We start from the raw sequence: 24,873 nt of genomic DNA, 5'->3' as shown, positions 1-24,873 counted from the left end.
TTGCCACTTTGGGGCTTTCCTAGAAGTCGTCCTATCACCCTCTCTTTGTGAATATAGCCTCAAACAATACTACTTCTAGTTTTTAATATCTACAAAGATGTGGGTGCAGCCTCAGTTTCATGTGCACTGAGAAAACAAAGGTAAGAAATTGAGATTGTTTAAGACTTTATGCTTAACAAGTAAGCCCATCCTGATTTTGCCAATCTGCTCTGCAAGTGATCTGAGAGGAGGAACTTGAAGAGGGGGGTACATGCATCTTGGTTTTCTATGTTTAGCTGCATTTCATGTTCTCTCTGCTTGGCCACTACTATCTTGAAACAAATTAGTGTCATAGACAAACAAAGTGGATTAAATAGCAAACATCAGATTTCTTGTGTTACTCAACATAAATCAAAAGGGCTTCAGCACTGCAATTATTCCCCTGCAGCCACCAGTACAGAGGCACTGGTGAATAAAGCCAGTGGATTTAGTTGCTCTTAAAGATCTGCTTCCAAGAGAAATTAAAATTCAAATTTTCCTTTTCTTATTGCCGTTTTTCCAAAAATTGTAGAATGTAGAAAACCTGAAGTTTGAGAGAGCAGGAAGGGTAAGAGAAATGCCCACAGATGTGGGACATGATATCTTAGTGGCTAGACAAAAAGCTCTTTAATCACTTCATTAAAGGAAGTCAATTCAACCAGGTCATAATTGTAGACTATTTAGTAGCTTTCACACATTGTGAGGGAATAATAAGAAGGCAACAATTGTCAAATTAATGTGAATATTAAAATGTAAGGACAAATGTAAATGGTATTTTAATACCACTTTTGTGTCCACACATTGTATGTGTCCACACACACATGGATATTCAGTATAGAGACAAAATGTCTTTGAGAATCAGATGTGAAGTTGCTCCTTACTTGAAAATACAACATCTTTTATTTCTTAAAACATATTTATTTTTTACATTTTTCCTTTTCTACTGTGAGAATCAATTTGCTAAGATGCAAAAGCATTTTTGTTCTTTAAAGTTTGCCAATCAACCCAGGAAAGACAGAACAAAACCAAAACCTATTAAAGCAGGAAATATGGTCACTGTAGCTCATGTGCCACCTACTCAAAGTTGGCACTGAACTGAGTTCAGGAAATACACTAAACAGTTTTGCTCCTAGCTTTTTGCAAATGTCTGCCACAAGCCTGTGGTTTCCTCAAAAGCATTTCTTCTTTGAACTTGGCTTAAGTATTTTTCTTAGAGCCTTAAAAAAAAAAAAAAGCAAAACACAAAAAGAAACACAACATGGATTGATTTCAAGCAGTTTGGTATAAGCAAAAAAATTTCATATTGAAAAACAGGCTGTTACTGAATGCTCAGTCTTCAGCTAAGGTAGGTGATCTTTCTTTTCTTAGAGACACAGAGAACAAATTACTCATCCAACAAGCAGGATAAACACGCAAAAAAAAGAATTGTGGGGTGTATGGGACTGTGAGATAAACACTGCAGATAGTCCATCACAGGCTGGGCACATTTTGTAATGCACAATAATATTTTCTTCCAGATAACTTGCTTGAGGCATGTGTCTTCAGAATACGAAAAAGAATGCAAATGGTTTGTGACTTTGCAAGCCTAAACACAAAAGGCAGGGCAGAGTCCCACCACTTGTGTGCCAGTCTCCTAATGTGCGTTGTGGTTTTCTTTTCCCTGCCCTCCTGCTGTGACAACAGTGCTCTGTCCTTCACAAACTCAGCACTTAGCTAAGCAAGCCAGTCCCAAACTTAGCCAACACAAATAACATCTGATCAAAAGCTACCTGGAGGTGAACCCAAAATGGCCATGACTAAATCAAATTTGTTTCTTAAGTCAAGCTCACACTACAGGAACATTCAGTGGTATTCTTCCAGCTCCAGACTTGCACAGTAACATGTATACAAATGACAGGAGTGGACCAACATTTACAGATGTTTTACGCAAAAGTTTAGTGTCATTTAAACACAGAAAATTCCTGGCCGTGTCACTGCTGAAGGGACAAGCACTGGTACACTGGGGTTGGTCTTTTACTCACCTCTCCCGCTCCTGTTCCAAGAGGTTGGTAAAGTCATCACTCTTGTTCATGTAATCTGTGTGTTTATGTTTCTCATTCTCTAGCTCGTAGACGGTGCGACGATGGCACTTCTCTGCCAGCAGGAGCTGCTCCAGCATGCGCCGGTACGTCTCCTTCTGCTTTTCTTCAAGTCTGTCCAGCTGGATTGTAGGAAAGGAGAACAGACTGTTTTAAAGGTCTCCTTGCTTACTTCATCTGATTTATTGACCAACAATGTTGTGTTTGGTAAATGCAAGTCCCATAATTATATGTCTTGGGTTTTACATAAAGCAGTGACTAGAAATAAGAATAACTGCCCTGTGAAAGTAATGATTTATTTGGATGACATATTAGCAATAAACATTTGCACAGTTTTCAGATGCAGAAAGGACAGGATTTTACTTAGCTTTAGGGTAACAAATAATATTGTTGCAGTGCTGTATTTCTCCTGTGGTGAGGTGCTGTGCACGCTTTCTTCATTTCACTGGGAAAAAGCTGTAACTCAGAACTCAGAGCCTGGGAACCTGATTCACACACCTGTATGGGGACTGGACACTTGCATGAAGAGCATAAAGTGTAATTTGGAGGCTGAAACTTGAGTTACACATCTTTAACACACCTGTAACTCTGCTGAGATAAAAGACCCAAATTATTTAGATTCTGCTCAGATTCAGTTTTACATTACCAAATACAATTAAATATAAGCCTTAGGAATTTCCCCTCAGCCTGTTTTTTGACAGAAATTCTCTTTATTTATTCACAACCTTTTACCCTTTTTGTCCTCTGCATTTTTTATTAATTTAATATTCCAACTATTATTCAAACAAACAAGGAAAAAAAAAACAGGAAGGTGTGTCTAAAAACTTGCCAGAGCACTCCAAATCCACCATGGCTATTCATGTTGCTCCTTTTGCTATTTCTTGGGTGCAGATGACCAACTCCAGCCTCCTCCCTGCCAAAGCAGCCCTCAGCCTTGGTGCTTGTCTGGTTGCTCTGCCCACTCCCAACCCTTGCCCTGTGAGAATCACATCTTCCTCAGCCCCAGCTGCCCTGGGCTGCTGTTGTTTCACATCATATCTCAGTAAGCTGAGGGAAATAAGAGAGCAAGAGGACCATGACAGCTTGCTCTCCAGAAGCTGACCATAGCAGTCAAAGTGAAAAAATCATTGCATTTTATAAAAGAGCCAGGTTGGATTCAGCTTTTCAGAGTAGATTTTTGCACTTAGTTTTTCTACTTTATTTCAATGTAAGCCTTGTGAATCTGTACATGACAAAAGTTTTACATTGAGGTCCCTGTCAAATTTTCAGCTTCTTTGGAAAAAAACCTTGCTAAACTCTTTTAATCTTGTTTGAAAGGATTTTATGTATGCTCCCAGATACTATGGTTTGATTTCCTTATTTACTAACATCCCAAAAATTCCAAGAGATGCTTCAATGAGAATACACAGTACAGAAATATCCCATGGTAGACACAACTCCTGGTGAACAAATTAAATGTTCTAATTGGATGAACTATGTTGTTGCATGCTCCTTCCCCATGACCTGGACTGTTATGAAACTATGAACAGGAGCAATGGCTGTTTATTTTGGCATTCACTCTGGCCTCAGACATTCTCAGGTCTACTCTAATTCTCAGGTCTACTTGACATTTATTTATTGCTTAAATTTTAAAGCAAGGAGTGCTATAAGTCTGCTTTAGGGGCTGAACTGACTTTGCAGTCCTAGAGTTTAAGTGATGTAAAATGAATATGGATTTATGATCCCATAAATATGGTCAAAGTCAATCTCCAAAGGTCTTCTTTTCTTAACTACCCTCATGATAGTGTTCTAGTATGCCAAGAAAATCAAGGAGTAGTTACCAGTGCTGTGAGCAGTAGAGGTTGAAGCCTGTAATTGAAAGGAATTAAAAAACTAGAAATTTAGCACCCAAAGATTTTGGTCTTGCTTATCAGCACCAGCTCTTGGAAGCACACAACCTCTTTGTGGTTTGTGTTCAAATCCAGTGACTTCGCTTACAAATTATTCTGCATATGAGTGAACAAGATTTTATTTTCAGCGTACAAATTCTGTGTTATCCTCTTGCATGATTTGCATACATCCAAAATATATGGAGTCTCACTTCTGGTTAGGCTTCCCCCTGCACATACATAATGTTGTCAAGCAAGAAGTTGTTACCTCTGAAATTGGTTTCTCGTAGACGTCTTCCCCTACAGACTTTTCTTGGGCAAGGATGGCATCCCTGTGCAGCACCCGAAGCACGTTCTCTGGAGTTGCAGACCCATAATGAGCTTCTAAAACTTCAGGTTTGGTTTTCTCTGTCTTCAGCATGTGGATCACATCCTCCCTTGCCTGTAATATTGCAAATCACTGTCATGAGTCAACCTCTTAACCAAGAGGGAACATGGGGAAAATAGGGGCATTTCATATGTACAGACTGCATACACAAAAATAAAATAATTAGAAAAATGACAGTCTGTCAATGCAAATATAAAAATGTTGGGAGATCTCAGATTAAACATGATCAGTCCAATACAAATATTGTACTTTAAGGGATGAATTATTCTGTTCCTGCATGACATTACATTTGAATGCTATGAATTTTTATCTGAGTTGCAACTATAGCCAGAGAACATCATTATTCTTCATACACTGGATCTTAGTTGTTGCCTGTGGTGTTCCCTGAAGGGATAAGAAAATGAGGAGAACAAGCAGCACAAGTGAGCTGAACTAATATTTCTCTGACAGTTACTTCCTAGTCACTCCCTAACTGAATTTGTGACTAAATACTCTTTTCAAGTAACCTTTAAAATAATTTTTCATTTTTTCTTTTTTTTTTAAACAAAACCCTAGACCTTGCAGACCCCAGCTAATGACACGTGGGAAGTCTGAGCAAATCCTCCCAGCCATGGAGGATGGCTGTGCTGCTGGAGCAGGGGCTGGGAGCAGGGGTGCACCTGCGGCCAAGGGCAGCCTGGAGCTCCCTGCCCCGGTGGAAGCTCCCAGTTCCAGCAGCATGAGCAAACATCTGGGCATGACCAGACAGCTCTGCAGGGCCACCTGGCTATGAACAACCAGCACTTAAGGGCTGTGCTGTGGACAAACACTTAAGCCAGGGCTCTGCTTTTAATGATACTTGCCAACACCTGTTTAGCCATCTGTAAAATGGGAGCAGGGCACCTGCTTGTCTTTCAAGGCATGTTTATGATGTTTATGAGGCCATAGTCCAGGGAGGGACTGTAAAACCTACAGGTTTTTGGTGGGCAAAAGGGAGCTCCTGGATTTCCCTAGAGAACATCTTTCCCACAAGTGCAAATGGATGGGGGAGTAGAAGAGTATGGGCATTTTTCTCTTGCCTGCCTTTCTGACAACCCATGTGAGCTTGGGAAGTAAATTAAGCACTAAGGAAAGGTTCAGACATTTTAGGAAAAAATTCTTTACAAATCCTGCCCCTATGTAAGCAATAACTATTTTAAGATTTATGAACTGACCAACTCTTCATGCTTTTCCATGCTGTTCATAACAGCATTCAGTTCATCCCTGTAGCAAATCTTAAATCTTTACCCAGAACCACAGAGGCACCACAGCTCAACAAAATTACTTGATTTTAAAATGAGCAAGAAAATAATTTTGGGAAATGGCAAAGATCCTTTAATTTATTTTTTTTTATTTAAAACAGTCTGTCATGAAAATAAGTAATGAACTTCAGGCAAAAGATCATGCCATCTAATTAAGAACTAGCCCAATATATGTAACATTATGCATAACATTTTGTAACCTGAAGTAAAATATTTGCACTTGTCTGCAAGGTACAAAATGCAAATTGGAATGGTATTAATCTTATTCCAAAATGAGAGCAGGAAAGGTTCATCACTCATGGATGTTACAACCAAGTGAATTATGTGAGCTAGTCCCAAAGAAAGGCAGAAGAGCATGTACACCTCACTACATCACATCCTAAGACTGTGCCATTCTCAATACAGGAAAAGTGTTATTTTAGGCAGGTTCTTGAGAGCTTTGTGAATGTATTACTTTTCTCTATCCCTGTAGAAATAACAGATGTCTTAGTGTCTTCATCACCATGAGGAGGCCAGTGCTTCTATATTGAAGAAAAAGCCTTTAAAAAGTCCAGTAGGATAGCATGGGAGTATGGAGGGATTCCTAAATGTTCAGATTTTATGATGTGTTGTCTTAAGCCCTTTTAGGAAGAGGCAGCTCTGAGGCCATGAGGTTCACCCTGTCCCAATGAACTAATTTGGTGTCCTGCTGTGTGCTTCCCAGCAGGGACCCTGTGCCACAGGCATGCTCAGGGAGAGCACTGTGCAAAGGGAGCACCCACACAGAGGGATGGGGATGGGGGAGCAACTCCCTTCTACCCTCTGCACCGAGGGACACAACCAATCATGTTGAAACATCGTTTTGTTTTGATTCTGAGCACACAAAGCTTCATGCCCCACACAGCCCTTTCCTCAGGGACAGGCACACCTCAGACCCTGTTTGGGAGGGGAGGAGGATGAGTTCATTCTCTCACGTTGGAGCTGTTGGGCCCTGGATGGCATAATTAAACACTGGCAGGGCTGGGCAGAGCAGACAGAGATAGTTCAGGATTGAGGATTTAACACTGTGAATAAGCAGAGCAAAAAGCTGGACTCCATTCCCTGCAGTGGTTATTTGATACAGAAATAGCTCTGCAGGCAGCTGCTCTGCCCAGCAAGTGCCCCAGCCCCTCTTCAGTTGTGCACTGCCTGATTTTCCTTCAGGCCTCATTAGTCTGTCATCACTCACTGTTAAAATGGAGCAACTTTAGCACAAGGGAGTAGGAATAAGAGTTCCTGAAACAGCTAAGAGTCCCTGCTAGCTGAAAAAGGCTTCTGGATGCTGCAGGTTTGGGTCCCCCAAAAGCCAGAGGGAGTCAAGCCAGGGAAATGGATAATGGTGAATGGAGGAACTGACACCCCAAGAAGGAAGATAGGTGCCCAAGCTCAGCTCAGAACTTTGAAGAAAAAAACCCATTCATTGCTTCATCTTTAAAGGGAAGCAGTGACGTGCCTGGCTCCAAGGGAGCAGGGCAGGACAGTCAGCACTGAACAGCCCTTGCTGCAGCCCATGGGAGGGTACCTAGCCCAGAATCAGGCTGGGTGGCACCATGCCCTGTCCTGTACCCTTCTTGGGTACCCCACACTCTGCTGCCCCTCAGATTTGGGTGGCATTAATGGGGCAGGCTGCCTTTTGCCTTTTCTGGGCTCAGCCATTTCTCCTATCCTTATCTTTCCAAGGGTATCGGTTAATTCACCAAGGACTTTGTTACAGTTGTGATAACAGCTTGTGAAAAACAAATTACAAACAGACACACAGGTTGCTAGGAAGCATTGGACTAAAAAGGGAACCTAATGCTAATAATAAACAGGAGACAAATTTGCTTTTATTTGGTCAGAAACAAGCTCCATCACGGGGAGATTCTGAAGGGTGGCTAACCTAGGTCAGAGAGACATCCAGGCAACATCCATCAGCCTCGGGGTTTGTGAATTCCAGTTAGTCTCTCTGAAACTCCTCAGGATGATACAGAGGGAAGGAGCTGAAACAGCATGCCTGTGTATCTTGTGATTTCATATTTCTCCAGATGACCAATTTTCCCCTGAAACAACTAGAAGAGAGGTCAGATAGAGGTATTTTCTTCCAATGTACAGTGATCTGCAGGAAACAGACCATTTTCAGAAAACAAGTCAGAATAATCCTGCAGAGGTATGCTGGGGCTACTTCAAAATCCATACCTGTGAATTTTGAAGTAGCATACCTTTGAGCACAAGAGGCTCAAAGTGGGGGTCCCTGGCTAAGAAGAGGGAGTTTTCTGGCAAGCTCTTTCTACTGATGGACATCTACTGCTGGTGCCTCTCTTGCCCCAAAGCACAATCCTGTTTTGTGAAAATCATAAGCTAGGAGACAAACCCAAGGAAGATATTTTAAACTGCAAGTAAAGTTGCGTATAAATCCCACAGAACAGTTTTTAGCTGTTTTGGTAGAAGGAACATGATGTTTGGCACAGGAAAATCATCTCTCAAGTCCTGCTTTTGTTTTGTTTTGTTGGTGCTGTGATGAGAAAGAGCATCCAGGCTTGAGAAGACTGCATATTGCAATAGCTTGTAACACAATGAAACTCATTTGCAAAAGTCCAGAAGACTGCAATTAGTCAGAAAAGCTCTTTAAAGTCGAAATATGGAATTTAAAAAATTTACTTTTATTAGTTTTTCATTACTTCAGTTGTCCTAGAGAAAACACTGAGCTACCTTTCTGTCTATATTGTTAAGGTTGTGAGTTCTTGAAAATAAAGATACTTTTCCATTAATGAAGTGTCCCAAGTACCAGATTCTCTAAGCAGTAGAAGTAATAAAGACAGATTAAAGATGTACTCATTTAACACCTTCTGTTGCTCCTGCTGATAGAAGAACTGCAAAGTTGAACTATGTCTAAGCTTGTTTTATGCTTACTGGAGATGCCAAAATCTAAAGGCTGATGACCTCAGTTCCTGAGCACGCCATGGATGGCCTGAGGTGCTGTGGAGCACTGCTGTCCCACAAAGTTTTGTTTGCTCTCCTTTCCCTCCCCTCTATTCCCCACTCATGAGTGCACTTACCAAAGAGATGGGGTCTGTGTTACTACCTGAGAAATCCAAGACAATGCTCCCCTTCTCTCATGAGTGCACACTGCTTGCTGCTTGCCCAGATGGAAGGCTGATGTGAGCCCACTCCTCACCCTGAAACACTCACTTTTTGGCAGAATAAAGGAGGAGGACTTTGTTCTGCTCACCGACTTGAGCGGAGCAGGGGGCCATGTTCCAAACCTCGCTTTACTACATGCCTAGTAAAATATTTAAAAGATATAGAAAGGATGTAAAGAGGTTCCTGCATAAAATTGAAACCATTTAGGAAACAATAGCATGACTCTGCTGCTTGTAAAAGGGGTCTGGCAGCCTAGCAACCAGATTCTTGGTCAATGGAAAGACTGTTACATGAGCTAGGCGTTCAGACGTGCCTCTTCCTCATGCCCTGCCCTGCCAATTTACTACAGCCCTCTCTCCCCATTCCCACAGTCTTTGGCCTCTCCCATGAGCCTGCTGACAAAACTCAGCACCCACTAAACGGGGAATTTTTGCCTCAGGCCATTTGTCACCTGGGAAATGGGACTGAACTGATCAAACTCGTTTCATATAAGGCATCTAGTAAATCGGGAGAAAAATTCAATTGAATTCAAGATGGGTTGAATGTAGTCAAAGAAATCACTGTCAGCTAGGTGTAAAACCTAGCTCAAGATCATTTGCCAGTACATGTCCTAAACTCTTCTGCTGATTTTTTTTTCCTAAGTAGCCTTCCTGCAAATTCATAATTTGTATCTCTCAAAATCAGTTACTAGTACCTATTACCTTCATAGCTCCACATCTGGAGTCATCTAACTACTTTAGCGAAATCTCAATATTTCAGTTACATTCCAACAATCCTCTTAATTAGATGAAAGAAATTTTGAAAATTCAGGAGCTGGAGTAGCGTTTACAAGAAATGCAATTATGTAATATTTTAGCAACTTGATATTTCCAGCTTTTGAATATTTCTTTTCTGGTTATGAAGACACTTTATTATACCTACACAAGGAAGTACACTAAGTAGCAGATGAAGTTGTATTTTTCTTGCCAGAGATTAATGACAAAAATTAACTATGAAACCACAGACAGGAACCTTTACTTCTACTTGTGTTGTTGTTCCTTGCATTGCACACAGTTCAGGTTATTTATAGCACAACAGCTGCTCTCTTCAGCATCCGAAACTAGATAAGGTCACAGGTTACCCATGTAATGTTGGGGTCTTACCAGTGACTGATTTCCTAAATGCCAGTAGGCTTTACAAATATTTCACCTAGAGTTAATAAACATCACACTCAAAGCATCCAGAGGGAGATCAGGAGAATGTTCTCACACTGCTTTCCCTGCTATCCAGAACATGATGTGCTGCTATCAGGGCAGGAATAGCCTCATTTCTGAAAAGTTCCATTAGAGACCTCAGAAAGTGGATATCATATTTTAATGAAAGATTTTAATGAAAAAAAATTACCTTCAAGCAGGGGCATTCAAACACCTGTATCTGAAAATCTTTTCTAACACTAATGCACTAGTCCCTGTTTAAGACAAATAACTTCCCTTCATTCTTATCTTAGGAGGAAACAAAAATAATTAGAAGGAAAGTGTATTTTCTTAATTTTGTCTCATAATACTATAAATATGTATACAGAATGTAATAAAAACTACTCCTGACAGCTGGAATGACACTTTTGTTAGAGGCCTGATTGCTCTCTCTAGCCCTTCTATTGTACAATGCATGTTTGAAAGCAGGGAGGTTAGATGCTCTATTGCATATTGCATCACACAAAGATCTTTGTGCAAAAACTGAGTAAATATTTTTTTTCTCCTGTACCAGATATCTGAAGTAGCTAGCATCACTCAGTGATGCTAGCCATGCAAAATGCTGGCTAATTACATAAAATCATAGAATCATAGAAGTCCTGAGTTGGAAGGGGCTCACAGAGAATATCAAATCCAAATCCTGGCCCTGCACAGGACAGCCCCAAGAGTCACACCCTGTGCCTGAGAGCATTGTCCAAACACTTCTTGCACTCTGTCAGGCTGGTGCTGTGATCACTTCCCTGGGGAGCCTGTTCCAGTGCCCAGCCACCCTCTGGGTGAAAAAACCTTTTCCTGATATCCAGCCTAAACCTCCCCTGACACAGCTTCAGGCCATTCCCTTGGATCCTGTCACTGTCACCACAGAGCAGAGATCAGTGCCTGCCCCTCCTCTTCCCCTCATGAGGAAGTTGCAGACTGTGATGAGATCTCCCCTCAGTCTCCTCCAGACTGAACAAACCAAGGGACTCCAGCTGCTCTATGGTTTCCCCTCTAAACCCTTCACCATCTTCACAGCTGTCTTTTGGACATGCTCTAATAGCTTTATATCTTTTAATATTGTGGCACTACAACTACACACTCGAGTCAAAGTAAGGCTGTACCAGCAACAGGAATACATCGGGGTTGTTTTGCAAGGAAGACTTTATGTACAGCAAAGTTTTATTTACACCTTTCATCTTAGCCTAATTTCCTAATACTTGAAACTGGGAATTTCACTTGCATGAATTTAACTTTTCTGTATTCAAGTCTAGGTACATGATGTACTCTGGAGGTAGAGATTACTTCAGTGATGAAAAGTGACCATTGTTGATTGTTGATTTTGTACAAAAGGTAAGTGAAATATATATCCAGAAATACAAATGATCCCTCATGACCCTGAGGATATTGAACAGAACTGCCCTGTCTTCTCCGCACCATGCAGAACTTTCTGGCCTTGTATGATGCCTTTGGAGCTCTACACTGTATTTAATTTTATTGTGCTTTATCTTGTGATAGCTCAGAAAGCTCTTCTAAAATCAATACTGGAGAAGAGGCACATGATAGACTAGCTCAGCCACTGCATAAATCTTCTGAAGTGGCTCCAGAAGAATTACATCAGAAATTAATTTGGCCTCCTATGTTTGAAAAAGTCCCTGCTAAAGATTGCAGAGCTGAGGAGAAGCAGCACTGAGCAATGTATTACTTCTTCCAGCAAGCCTTGAAACAGATCAAATGAGCACTAGAAGACATCTGTCTGTTATTTCCTGCCCACACAGCTTTGTTCTGCTTTATTGCCAGAGCGCTCCATGGATGATGTCACTTTTTTTCTGAAGAAAACAGGCCACCAGAGCCTTTCACTGACATAATTAATTATCTGTAGTCTGGGCCACAGCCAGCAAAATTCCCATGGCAAGACCCTGAGAAGTATTAACTCCACTCTGCTTGATGTTTTCAGAATTATTATGGTCTGGGATACCCTGTCTTGTCTTTTCACACTGAAAGAGTGCTTTGCTTGATATTATCAAGCCGTGGGGCAGTTACTGCAGCATAGAGAATTACAGTGTCATGATCCAGTCAGCACAGAGACACCAGGGCAAGGGGTCAAGTTATGTGCATGACTCTGCATGTTGGGATATGTTCTACATGCTTCAGCAATGCCTCACAATGGCTAAACCCACTGGTTTGGGTTTGCTGCACCCAGTCATAGAGTTTTTGTCTCAGCCAACATTAACTGTATAATATTTTTCACATGGCCTGAAGCCCAGCAGCAAGCAGAAACCACAGACTGATCCAACTAGCCATCAAGCTGCCATGTTCCTTTTGTAACCAGAACTTATTTTGTGATCCGTTAGAAGCACTTTAGGAGGGGGAAAAAAGTGACTAATGAAAGGGCAATAACAGGAAAAGCATTTCTTTTCCTCTTTCTTCTCTTATCATTTGGCCCTATTAGTAAGTCTGGACCAAGACACTAGAGACCCATGGATCATGAACCTCTTTCTTATGCTTCACACATAAAATTAACCCCACCATGCTCCAATTTCCATTCCATAAAGGAAATAACATTTCTCATGAATGAGATATAATTTCCAAGTATATAGAAGATCTAGATATGCTATGAATGCTACAAAAAATATGGCACTCTGACATCAATATCAGTGTTCTCCTATTCATTTTTCCCCTTTTGTTATATTTTATTTCTGCCAGGTACAGTTCTTCTGTACTATCATCCAATTTGTTGAAATCCATTAGAAACTAAAAAGTATCTTCATTAAATGTGTAAATCATCTAAATTGCTGTTTGCATGGGCTACAGTGGCAGTATAAAGAACAGAAGCATCTGAAATTAGGTGCTCTGAGTTGAATTTCAGGGGTGCACTTCAAGGAGCTGCTGTGAGTACCCTGTCTCCAAGAGGAACAAATCAGCCCAGGCATTTTTTTTTCCACAGTGATCTTGCTGCCTTCTGGCAGGAGCAAGCACACAAGGAGCAGGATGGAGCAAGACAAGCTGGAGCCAGCAGGGCTGTAACCAGCAGGATGATGAAGTCAGAGACATTCCTTCTGCCTCTTCTGTGGAGACAGGAGCATGTGGGACACTAACAGACCTAAATCTGTGTACATGTGTAATAAACTGTATACACAACTTTCTCTTGTCCAAGCATTTTGTTGGCTTCGACGAGATGTTTTTGAGTACTCTGTGCTGCACAATGTGCATCCAAGTTACTGGTGGCTGATGAATGGGCAAGAACAGTAGGACTGCATTTCAGCAAGCACTCACCAACACAACCAATTATTTGAACGGAGGAGCTGTCTGAGGAAATGAGGGAAGTGGCCAAACTCTGAGTGTGAAGCAACTAGGGTGGGTGGGCAGTGAAAGGTGCAGAGTGAGAGCTCCCAGCCATGCCCGTGATGCCCTCAGTTGTCTCCAAAATCCCCCATATTCCCCCCAATGTCTGTCCTTCCCTTTGCCCTCCCCAAGCCCCACTTGGGGACATCCTTGCCCCTCTCTATTCTCCCACTGCATTTCCAAGAATGACTCTGAAGCCCTTCAAAGTTCTGTTTTACCTGAACTGCTGAGATTGCCCAAGCCAATACTGGAGAATTGGGGTTTCATATTCATATCAATATTTCTGTTTCTGATTTGTTTAAGCTTGAAGGTAACAAATGTCTGGAAGTTACCATGCAACTGTATATTTGAGTTAGTTCAGTTCCACTCATTTTTCTGGCTTGGAAGAGTTGATGCTAATTTTTTGCAAAGAAATCAAATAATTTCCAGGATAAGAAAGACATCACTTGCAAAATCCAAACCCTTCCTGTCTCAGGAAAGGACTTCCCTTCATAGTGCCTCCCTCAGCAGTGCATCATTTTGGGTGCCACAACTGCCCAGCCCTCTGAAATAAGTCAGAGTTTACTTCATTTTGGACATCAGACAAACTCTCAAGGCAGCAATTTTGTAAGATGTGGCAAGACACAGGATGTTCAGTAGGACCTGCAGTTTTCTATGTGAAAATGTTACATTTCTCTCACTTTAGTCAACCAATAGGTGGAGCCTTTAACCCTAGAAACAAGACATTTTCTCAGCCATGTAATGACAATTATTATGTAAAGATTTATATTTGCATTTATTAAAGCTTGTTTTGGATGAAAAATAATCTGTTTTGCTCTCAAGAGCTTATCTGATCCTCAGCTAGAGGACAACAGACAAAAACTTAATAAACACAGAACTGGGGCAGCAAAGTTAATCAAAACAGGTTCATCTACCACTGCAATGTTAAATTAACAACTGGTGACTCAGAGTACTGGACAGCATTATGACACATAAGACATATGCTCGTTGCAAGCTCTCCAAAGAATCCCAGATATTTTAAAGCCAGAAAGCTCATGCATTTAACATTGATTGCAAAATGACCAGCCATGTTCTCTCCCACAGAGTGAACTTTCAAGAAAAATGAGAAGAGATACGAACTTCTTTATTACTGTTGCACTGAATTTACAATTTCTACTAAGTAAATGTAAAGAAAAAGAAAAATAAATAGTCAAATTATATCGCTATTTAAAACTAATTTTTAAAAGTTTGCAAGAGAGGATTAGTTTAAAAAGCTGATTGTGGGCAATTCTGTTTTGAACAGAAGATGAAGAATTTTTGGAAAAAAAACCCCAAACTGTTCCTACTCTTCCTTCCACTCTAGATAAGATGTTCAATGGGTCAGAGACACTTGCCAGTTATTCCTCTCTCTTCTGATCCTTCAAGCCTAACTAACACAACAGACACTGCTCAGGCATTACTAGAGAAGGATGTTAAAATATCTTTGTGAAAGAGGTCTTCAGCCTACAGCTGTCCAGTGACAGGGGCATTTTACTGAGGATCATTACTTTGAAAAGCTGAAAAGCATACATGTAATTCTAAAGCAATTTTAGTACCAAAGAGATGGATGGCTACCGTCCCTCTAGTTGACAGTACCTCTGCCCTTTATTTCAGATGGAGCAGGAAATTGCCTAAATAGCACAATTTAACTATATTTCAGTATACTGTCCTACCTTTGCTAATTTTTTTTTCCTCTCACAAAACAGCCAGGTTCTATTTTAAAATTGATGATTTTGGGACTTGCTAGACAAGTTCTTCTTACCTCCTATGGTATGTTCTGCACTTTGCACAGCAGAAAATGCAAGCTATGGAAAATAAACCATACTATTCTGGACAAAATTAATCTCTGGTTATAAATTATTCAATAAAAATAGAAGAGAGCATCTGTGGTCTGATTTTTTTTTTTTTTTTTTGTGCTGCAAAAGCATTCTTCACCAGCAAAACACAAACAAACCAGGGGTCAGTCAGAGAGGAGAGAATTTACTCATTTACTGATATGCCAGACATTTTTAGGGTTTGTTTTTAGGCTTTTATTTTGTAACACTGTGGATACCATCTATCCCTTCATTTTCTTGCCTTTTGTGTGCCCACTTTCTGTGTGTCTAGCTTGGCTCCATTTATCTCTGTTGTATTCCCCTTTTGCTTACACTCTTTTTCTTCTATTGCCCAGCCTCTTTCCCCTCATTCCATTCTGCTTAAGTCACCTCTCCCTCCACACATTAACCCTATCTTCTCTTTTTCCCTGTAGCTCTGTACTTGCCAAAGTTTTTCCCACGGGGAATTTGTATTTCATCTATGATATGCTCATAAATCCTAAATTATTTCAGTTCAATCAACAGGACTGCACAGATACCCTGCATTGCACTTTTCTCTGGTTTTACCTATCTTTCTGCCTTGGCTCATCTGCTGCTTGTTAATCTGTGCTATTTTGCTAATGACCATTTGAAAACTCCTTCTCTTCACTGCTTTCTCTGGTGCCAAGGCAACTTGCCCCAGCTTTCTCTTCTGATTTCTGTACCTGCACAAGAAACACATCTGGTTTCTACCCACCTATCTATCCCACATTCCTGGCTTGAGCTTTCAGGCAGATCCATATTTATTAATATTAATGCAAGAGTATAAAAAGAAGGCACTGGAGAAAAATATAGAAGTTTGTACAGTGTTTTTAACTAAACAACTAGGTGGCTCTCCCAGTGTGGTTACAATACCTTGGAAAAGCCAATACAAAAGCAGTTTGAGGCATTACACGCAAGGCAGGAAGAGCAAAAACAGACAGAAAAAACCATCACAACAACAGCTACAGAGTCAAATTCTCTTGCTTATACCAGTCAGAGTGACAAGTGATGGGAAGGCCAGGTAATGCCATGCCTAAAGAGAAAGGCAAGTACGAAAGCAAATGCACAAGGCATAGGGAGCTCTGTCCTACAGCCACCAAGAAGGTGACCCCAGGGTGTGACTGCTGCTGGTCAAAGGGGGATGAGGACATGGAGAGCCCATTTTGCCAGAGGAAAAGGAAAGGATGTGGTACAGTAGCACAGCAAAAACAAAGGCTCAGAGGATGCAAGGCTGCTGCCTACAAACACATCAGGCATTAAAGGCAGGAGGGACAGAGGTGGGCTTTCAAAGCAGGATCACTGTATAGCAGAGTTTCATAAAGGTTTCACTAGGCATAATAAAAATTGCTTTAGAAATTAAATAGAAGAAATCAGATAAACATTAAAGATTTTCAGTTCTGGGACTGTTTTCCAATAGGAGTAGTCAAAGTAAACAACCTAACTAATCTTAAAACACAGCTTACTAAGTTAACAAAAAGGTTAAAGGGAGCATTTGCCTAAAAAATTACATTATGGGATTTGATATACAGTAGATCTTCTACAGTTTTATCTCCAGAATTCTCAAGTCAGTCAATGCATCTGCAGTATAAGGATGAGGGAAGCCTGAGCTGGGAAGTGACAAAAAGGTAGAGTAAGAAAAAAGGTCACAACTAGAAAAATAAAGAAGGGACTAAAAATGAATAAGGAAATTTAGATCTTGGGAAAAAGAGCTGAACAGAGCAATTATAGAATAAAAGGTGTTATATAATATGCACCCTGCAAAAGGGAAAGAAAGTAGAAAGCAGAAAGATGGAAACAGTAAAGAATTTTACTTTCCTTTCCCTTGCATTTACAAAGCATAGTTTTCTGCTAGAGAGACAGACAGAAAAATACTAAAATACCTTTTAAAGTGTTAAAATGCAATGGGTAGTTTATCACCTATACCCATTGAGTTAATTGACTTTGTTAAGAGAGAGGATTTTCCTGGTGGTTGGATGTGCAGCCACTGATACCAAAGTGTTTCATAAGGACCTTGCCAGGGAGAACAAAACAGAGTCCTCTGCTAACTTTTCCCTGATCCTCCCAGGTTGAAAGTCTTGCAGCCCACCTGAAGGTGATCTCCTCCTGTCTCTGTTGGATGAGAGAGCTCCTTCCCCCACACCTGTCTTGTCTCAGCACCAGCCTCCCACACCTGCCCTTCAACAAGATATTGCTCTGGCACCTGGTGTAAGCACTCAAATTAACCATTAAATGCAGTCTTGATTAAATACTTGTAAGGAAGGGATTTCTTTCACAGCAGAGTGGTTTAGTCTCTCCCTTTGAACCAGCAATGCTATATAAATAGGTTTACCTCTGAATATCTGCTACACAGTGTTTCCCTTGAAATATCAAAGCAAACCCAACCCAGTGTTACATTAGACCATTTGGCAGTCTGAGGACTTGTCAGAAATTGTGTCTTGTCTAATGAATAAATATGAATTTATATATCCCTTGTATATTACACATACTGTTCCTCTGCAACAGAGGAAATGTGACAGCAGCTGAGAACTTAACATGCATTTCCTTTACATCCCATGGCTGCATGGCTTTGAGGAGCTCTGCTCCCCAGCAGTGCCAGGCTCTCAGGAAACATTTCCCTCAGCCCTAAAGCATGCAAGGGACCTCGACAGGAATGAGGGGCTGAGCTGCAGGGGATGAATGCCACGCTGGCACTGGAGAAAGCCAGTAAAACATGGACTATAATAAAGGCCTTGAGTGGAAAAGTTGCTCCTTTTTGAATTGGTGTGAAATATAGGAAACTGTCTCCCAGGCTTAAATTGTCCTCCAGCAACAGGCACAGAATCTGGATAAGAAATTATTTTCCTTTGGAAATCTAATGATTTGCAGTGGGATGCTGTCATTATAAATATACTTTTATTATTGTGGGTTTTTTCCCCAAACATGCAATAAAAGAGTGAGTCGTAAACATGTAGGAATACTCCTCCTCATTTCCTTTTGGGCCCCCAATCAGGAAATGTTGAAAATCAGTGTTGGTATTGCTGAAGATTAATGGCTGCTGCTCAGAAACCATACAGAAAAGGAATATATTCCTGCCAGGACAAATACATAGGCCATTGGACAAAAATCTGTGAACCACAGATAGTATTATATCATCATTGTAAAGATCCACACTGCCTGTCTTGCTCTGTAATTAATTATATTCACATGTGGGTTTGACTGAAATCACTGTATCAACCAGGCAAATTAATGCCATGCCTTCATGGTCCAATTTATTCTACTGGTATTTGAAGTTTTCTTTTCAAATCAGCTTTGCAGTATTTAAAAATTAGAATTTTTTCCAGGTATACGAAGCAATACTTCATGGATTTTTTGCCACTATATGTTCAATATGGGTTTAAAGACCATGTAATCACTATTTTTTTTATATGAGCAGTTAGATCTTACAAGAGAAAATACACTCCACTGAGCTGTAGGGCCATTAAAATAAATCCCTGTCATCAGTTCATTTGCTTTCCACTTCAGAGAGGCTGTACTTAAGAGCTCTCCTGCCATGTATATTGGGACATATTCTCATCACCACAGCTTCTTTTCTTCCCTTTTGTTTTCTTACAAAATAAGGCATAGGCTATTTGGTGACCTCAGATGTTTGTGAAAAGCTTTCCTTCTCTATATTCAGTAAATGTACAGGGTCCAGCCAGGAAACATGAAGACAGGCACAGCTGAGTCCAAATTGGTTCTAGAAGCTAAAGCACAAGCAAGCTACCTGAGGGTATTATAATTTTGAAAACCAATCAAGGTAAAAATGAGGACACAAACATCATTTCCAGGGCATCTCTCCACGGTTTTCTGGCACGTTTGACTTCAAAATTAAGAGCTGGAGCATCAAGTTGTGAAGTAAGTGCTCAATATTGGTACCAAGATCAATGTGGTGTGGGTCTATGATGTGAGATGTTGTGAGTAGTGAACTAAGCACATGATGCATATGAATGCATCACCAGTTTACCCTGCTAACCCCACACACTGTCACAGGTTACCTTCCATGGCTTAGCTCACTGTTTGAGGGTTCCAAGGCAGTGTCACCCTGGTGGAACAGCCATAAGATGCCTTCTACTCACGGCCGAGTAAACAATTATGGTATTTTATCCCATTTTTTTATGTAGAAAATAATGCATCTCCCTACAGGTACAGCCTGATGCTATTCTCAAAATAAATTCTTCTTACATATGCCTAGATAATGTTTGCTTTGCCAGAATTGAAATGGCTTCAAAGTAAACCCGCAATATGATTTGTCAGTCCAACAAAATGCCAGCCAGCCACTAGAGATGTCTGAAAAGATCTGAAAATAAAAAGCCATGAAATGACTCAGTGCATTAGGTCACTGTGACAGCCAGGAGGTAATACCAGAGTATTTACTTTGGCTGGAGCCTTCCTTGGCTCATCTTCCTTTGTAGTGTTAAAGCCAGGCTCTCATCTCTAGCCAAAGTGCTGGAGCTTGCCCACTTCAGAAATGGGTCAACACAGGTACCAGGGAAATAACTAAAATGGGGGGTTTGGCATGAAATTAAAAGCTTGTGTGGATTAAAAATAATTACTCTCTTCCCTGCCTGGCTGCAAGGAGCAGAACAGATGCACTCTATGGCCACCAGTGTGGGTGTCCCCATACCCTCCTGTCATGCCAGGAAGCTTCAGCAGCGCCTGACATCCCTTTGAGGTCTGTATGTAGAAAACCCCTAAAAGTATTGTCCAGGATCTATTCCCATCATCCCCATAGGGATAATGAGAACATGGGCAGGCCTTCAAAGCTTGTGTAACTACCCCACAAAGTAAAAGACTATGGTGAAGAACAGGAGAATTACTCAAGCAATAAAGACCACATTTATTGCCACACAGGAAACATTAGTGACTTTCTTCACCTCATCTTTCCAGACCACAAAGGTGACTTCAGGGTAAATCTTTGTGAACAACATGAGCATGATACATTTCTATTGAGGTTTGGCTCTGTTCACCACAGAAGCTGCACGCTAACTCCATCTCTAAGGAAATTACATATACAAGATTTTGAATAAAGTCAAATGAAGTACAATAAAAATGGTTACTTTTCTGTAATGGTAATTTCTTTTTTCCTCTGCAAAATTGCATTCAACATATTTTCTTCCTTTTTTTCCTGCAGGTTTTCATTGTAAAATGACTATTCTCCACCTTTGACAAAATTATTTATTTTGAATGCATACTTCTTATAAGTTGACAGTAGTTTCTGACAAACTAGAGGTGAATTATGTGCAGAAAAAGTGATACTTAATGATACTTAGTGAGATGGAATCTCAGAGTTGTGCTAATGGTGACTCGTACTGAAGAAATTAACAGAACAATTGCTTCTTTTAATCAGATAAGATGGTAACAAGTTCAACATTAAAGTAATAATGTTATGAATGTGGGTTTCAGGGGAAAAGTAAAGCCTTCTATGCAAAGATAAATAGTAATGGTTAATTGGAATAAAGGGATTAAGACAAAATATTTTCACACAGGTCAGGTGGCTTTTTTCTGCTTGTCCATAGGTTCAGTGAAAAAGGTCACTAAAATATAACCAAAAGAGTGTATGAATTTGAAAAGCAGTCCTACTACAAAAGGGGATAACTTTTGAAAAGCCACAAGTCTTCATACTGACTTTTTCAAATACCACATTTCAGCTTCTTATTTTGAAATTCTCTGGAGAGAATCTCTCACACTACAAAGAGTTCAGTGATGTATTAGCATTAAAGAGAATCTCAAAAGTGGACAGACATTTGGGGACAAGTTAAGTGCAAAATCAGGCTGACTGCCATCAGGGACTTACTACTGGGCTGAATTAACATGCAAACTGAGACAGGACAACTGAGAAAGCTTTCAAGCACGACTCCAAGAAATAAACGAATGGATCTTTGAAAGACAAGGAATGTGCAAATCACTGGGCTCTGGAAATGAGACAGGACAGGCAGAGCTTTGGCTGAGGCCTCAGTAACATCTAAATATGCAGAAGTTTCAGGGGACATCCTAAGTCCATTTTCAGTATTCCTGACTTGTATATTGGCCTCTTGAATATTTTCAGTAATGATTGTAATTACATTCCCTATGTTTACTTATCTTCCCCCGCTCCCTCCTTCCCACCCACCACTGGTTCCCCTGTGGTTGTTTCCAGCCTCACCTGCAGATCCACATTTGTTTGTCAGGTGTTTCTTTGACAGGTGTTTATAATTTATCTTCCTTGGGTCGCTGCAGTGGTAAATAAAACATCACTTAAAACTATGGCTGTGAAAGACCAACTACCATTGATCTCTCCTTGTGGTCCTTTGCCTTAAATATGATGTTCCTGTTAGTTGAGCCCTGTGCTCTTTGGACAACCTAAAAATAGATAGGTACATTGAAAATATAGTTTAGAATATGTTTCATTTACCTGCAGTTCTCCTTCCATTATACTGAGTAGTTTTATCAAGTCTTCTTTAGAAAGCTCTATGGACTTCTTGTTCTTTCTCTCACTAGGACCGGGTGATTTTGAGTGCCGTTTGACAGTTGCTGAAACCATGACCTCATCTTCCTTCCGATGAGGTTTGTTCTTTTTCTTGGCATCCTCCTGAAGTTTTTCATTCTCTGTGTGGCTGATGACAGGCTTGGAACTGGAGAAGTGCCCGTTAGACGAGCTTTCTCCACCTTGGTTTCGGGACCTCATCCCTGCCTAGAAAGAAACAAACATAAAGATGCATTTGTAAACAAAATAACTTACAAAAAAAGAAAGCCACAGTGGAAATACTGCCTTTGGTAAGAACAACAGTCTTCTAAAAACTGGAGAATACTGTCATGCTCAAGAGACTGTGGTAGAAAGCTCAACCATTCCAACAACTCTGTGTGTGGCAGAAAAAAAGTCCTGAGGTAAGGTTAGCCATCTTTTTCAGCAAGCCAAAGGCTGATATGAGTTTAAATGTATGGAACTTAAAAGTGATGTGGGACAACATGTTCCAGTGTTTCCTTTTCTTCAGTTGACGTGTTGATCATTTACAATTCAACACTACAAAGCAAAGCAGGTTGTCAAAGAGATCTTATTTAATATGTGGCTTACTAGAGAAACAGAAATGTGATTATATTTTTCAAAAGCATATTGCTGGAGAAATTCTCTGTGAGAGTGGGGTGCCAAAGCTTGATTAATGTCAGTCTGCTGTTTCTCTGAAATAAGCAATGATTTTATTGCAGGTAACCAAGAAAAATGGAGAATGCAGAGTAAATCAGGTGGCAAATACTGCACAGGATTATTAGACAATGAGTTCCATAAAGCAAAGTTGAAAAGAAGTTTGAAAAATGAGCACAAATGGTATGAAATCACTAACAGGTAAATAGGCAATATCAACACACTCTTTCCAGAAGATTCAGGGTTTGTCCAAAATGTCAGGTCATGGTTATTCAATGCTCACATTTCTGTCTTCTTAAGCACCTACATTGAGCCTTAGACTACGACAGCAAACATTTCTCAGCTCTGTCACCTGACCAACTGTACTGCTAAATTTTTATAGCAATAAATCTAATGAAAAATATTCCACTGCTTCCAAGTATTCCTCTCATTTGAATTAATCTCTGGTGTTAGTTTGCAGTTTGTTCATTAGTCAAACAGATGCTTTTCAACATCAATAACATCACACACACTTCTGATAAGGAGTTCAGAGCAGCAGTTCACTTGTTAGGGAGCAAAACCTAAAATACATTGGCTAATCAGCTTTGCTAAATTGCCCTGAGTCTGCAGTGGCTTGCCTACGTACTTGACTCAGGCCAGCGTTATAAATCTCTTGCCACAATTAGCCTTGCACTTTTGTAGTTTCACAGTCAGCATGAAGATTGTCTTTTTATTATGACTGGTTACTCATGTCTTCACTAATTCAGTGGAATTCATCCAGCAGCATAAATAGGGAGAGAATTAGACCCTCTATTTTGGAGTGAGAGAGTTTCACAAAGAGATTCCTTGCATTGTAGGCCTGCTCTTATCCAAACAATATGTGATACAGGTATACAATGGCCTTTAGCTTCCTGAATGCTTATGCAGGGTGTTTTTCATCAAACAGTTTGGATTAAATACATGAATTACACTTTCTAAAAACAGATCTCCATTATAAGCATGAACAATACCTGAGAACCTCAGGAAATCTTTTAGGTTTCAGATTTATAATGGAAAAATAAACATAGTACTATGTTTCCTCTCAGATAGGGCTTTTCAATTTGTTTAACTTTAATGGGTTTGAAACTTTCCAACCATGCTTCCTCTCAGGAGAGAGCACTTGGGATTCAGTCTGTCTCTATTTTCTAAGTGTTTCCTTCTGAGTCCCTGTGGGTCACAGCCTCCAGCCACTTTCATCTCTAAACTAAACCTATTTTTTATGGCTTACAGTGAATATCTTCATGGATCCAGGAGATCCCACATGTTTTGAGAACAAATATTTGAAGACTGTCTTGTATATGTTTTGCAGTGGAAAACAGATTATTATATTACAGTATATTCTGCTTAGTAGCGTGCCATTTTAGGGATTTCTCTGTAGCAAGGTGACTCAACTTATAGACCTGAAAGTGCACAATTAATGTTAAATTTAACTTATGTCTAGTTGAGACACATCATCAACCTGAAACATTGCATAATCAACCAGAAGCACTTAGCTGAGTATGTTAGACTCCATGAAAGGTGGTGTGTCACCCAGGCACATCATAACTCAAGACAGCCACTTTGATCCATCTGTCCTTGTGGGAGCTGAGAGAACAATTCATGAGGCTGTGTAAAGACTGAGCAGTTGACTATAGGTTTATCAACCTGTTAACAGAGAATTTAGGAATGCATATTTCAAGTGTGCTTATGCTCAGTGTAAATCAGTAGAGGCCCACCAAGGACAAATGCAAAGTTATGTTCATTAAAATGGCAACAGAGAGGCTTAACCAATTGACCTGGAGTTTTGTATCATCTGGCTAATTAGCATATGATTGCTGTTAGAGGAGATCGAACTTGGCCTCTTTCAAAACTTCTTTTAAACTTGTAGATTTATTTTGCAGCAAGCCTTACCTGACAGTAAGTGTGGCAGACATTCTGCCACACTCAGGGACACTGCCCCTAACAGCCTTTCTTAGTGTGAAAGCCGCCTGCCAAAGTCAGGGTAATGCTAACACTTGCTCTGTCTTCCCTTATGATGTTGATACTTTTTCAACACATTACCCAAATGCAAAGGTGTCATGTGCTGAAGCCAGAGATGCAGGTGACAGAAGCTTAAATGGTGACAGAAAAGGCCAAGGTTTCGATATTCACACAGTAATTTCCAAGGAGTTTAAGGGCCAAAATCAACGGCATGATCCAGCTGTTGTGCAGTGCTCTAGGAACACAAAGCAGCTGTAAGGATGACTGAGTTTTAATCAGAGCAGCGTGAAGTAGCCAGAACATACCAGTGATGTTGGCTGAAATACTGTGTGCTGGAAAGGAGTGCTCAGCATTATCATTTTGGATATCCGTCTGCATTTCTGATGGCATCACGATAAAGGAAAGTTTCTGAGTATTTGCATGACATTATTTCAGTATGCAAATATCCAAATCCCAAAACTTTGCTTATCTGTTGTTTCACCGGGGTTCCAAAACTGATTCTGGGGACACTGCCAGTCCAACACTGGTAACAAATGACCTCCTGCTGTCAGTCCTGACCACATCTCCATATCTTACAGCATTCCT

At 40.4% G+C, this 24,873-nt stretch overlaps 1 protein-coding gene across 1 annotated transcript in view; it reads right to left on the bottom strand.

Annotated features, from left to right (window-relative positions):
- FILIP1 (filamin A interacting protein 1) overlaps positions 1-24,873 on the bottom strand; it is a 101,889-nt gene that overhangs the window by 38,147 nt on the left and 38,869 nt on the right. The window contains exons 2-4 of the mRNA XM_066545904.1: positions 21,586-21,864; positions 4,233-4,406; positions 2,040-2,218 (exon numbers count right to left, since the gene is read on the bottom strand). Coding sequence (XP_066402001.1) covers positions 2,040-2,218; positions 4,233-4,406; positions 21,586-21,858 — 626 coding nt within the window. The 5' untranslated portion in view covers positions 21,859-21,864. The remainder of the gene's footprint in view (positions 1-2,039; positions 2,219-4,232; positions 4,407-21,585; positions 21,865-24,873) is intronic.

Source organism: Molothrus aeneus, chromosome 3, assembly GCF_037042795.1.
Source record: "Molothrus aeneus isolate 106 chromosome 3, BPBGC_Maene_1.0, whole genome shotgun sequence".
NCBI lineage: Eukaryota > Metazoa > Chordata > Aves > Passeriformes > Icteridae > Molothrus > Molothrus aeneus.
The sequence above is the reverse complement of the archived record's forward strand: the minus strand, read 5'-3'. Positions and strand labels throughout refer to the sequence as shown.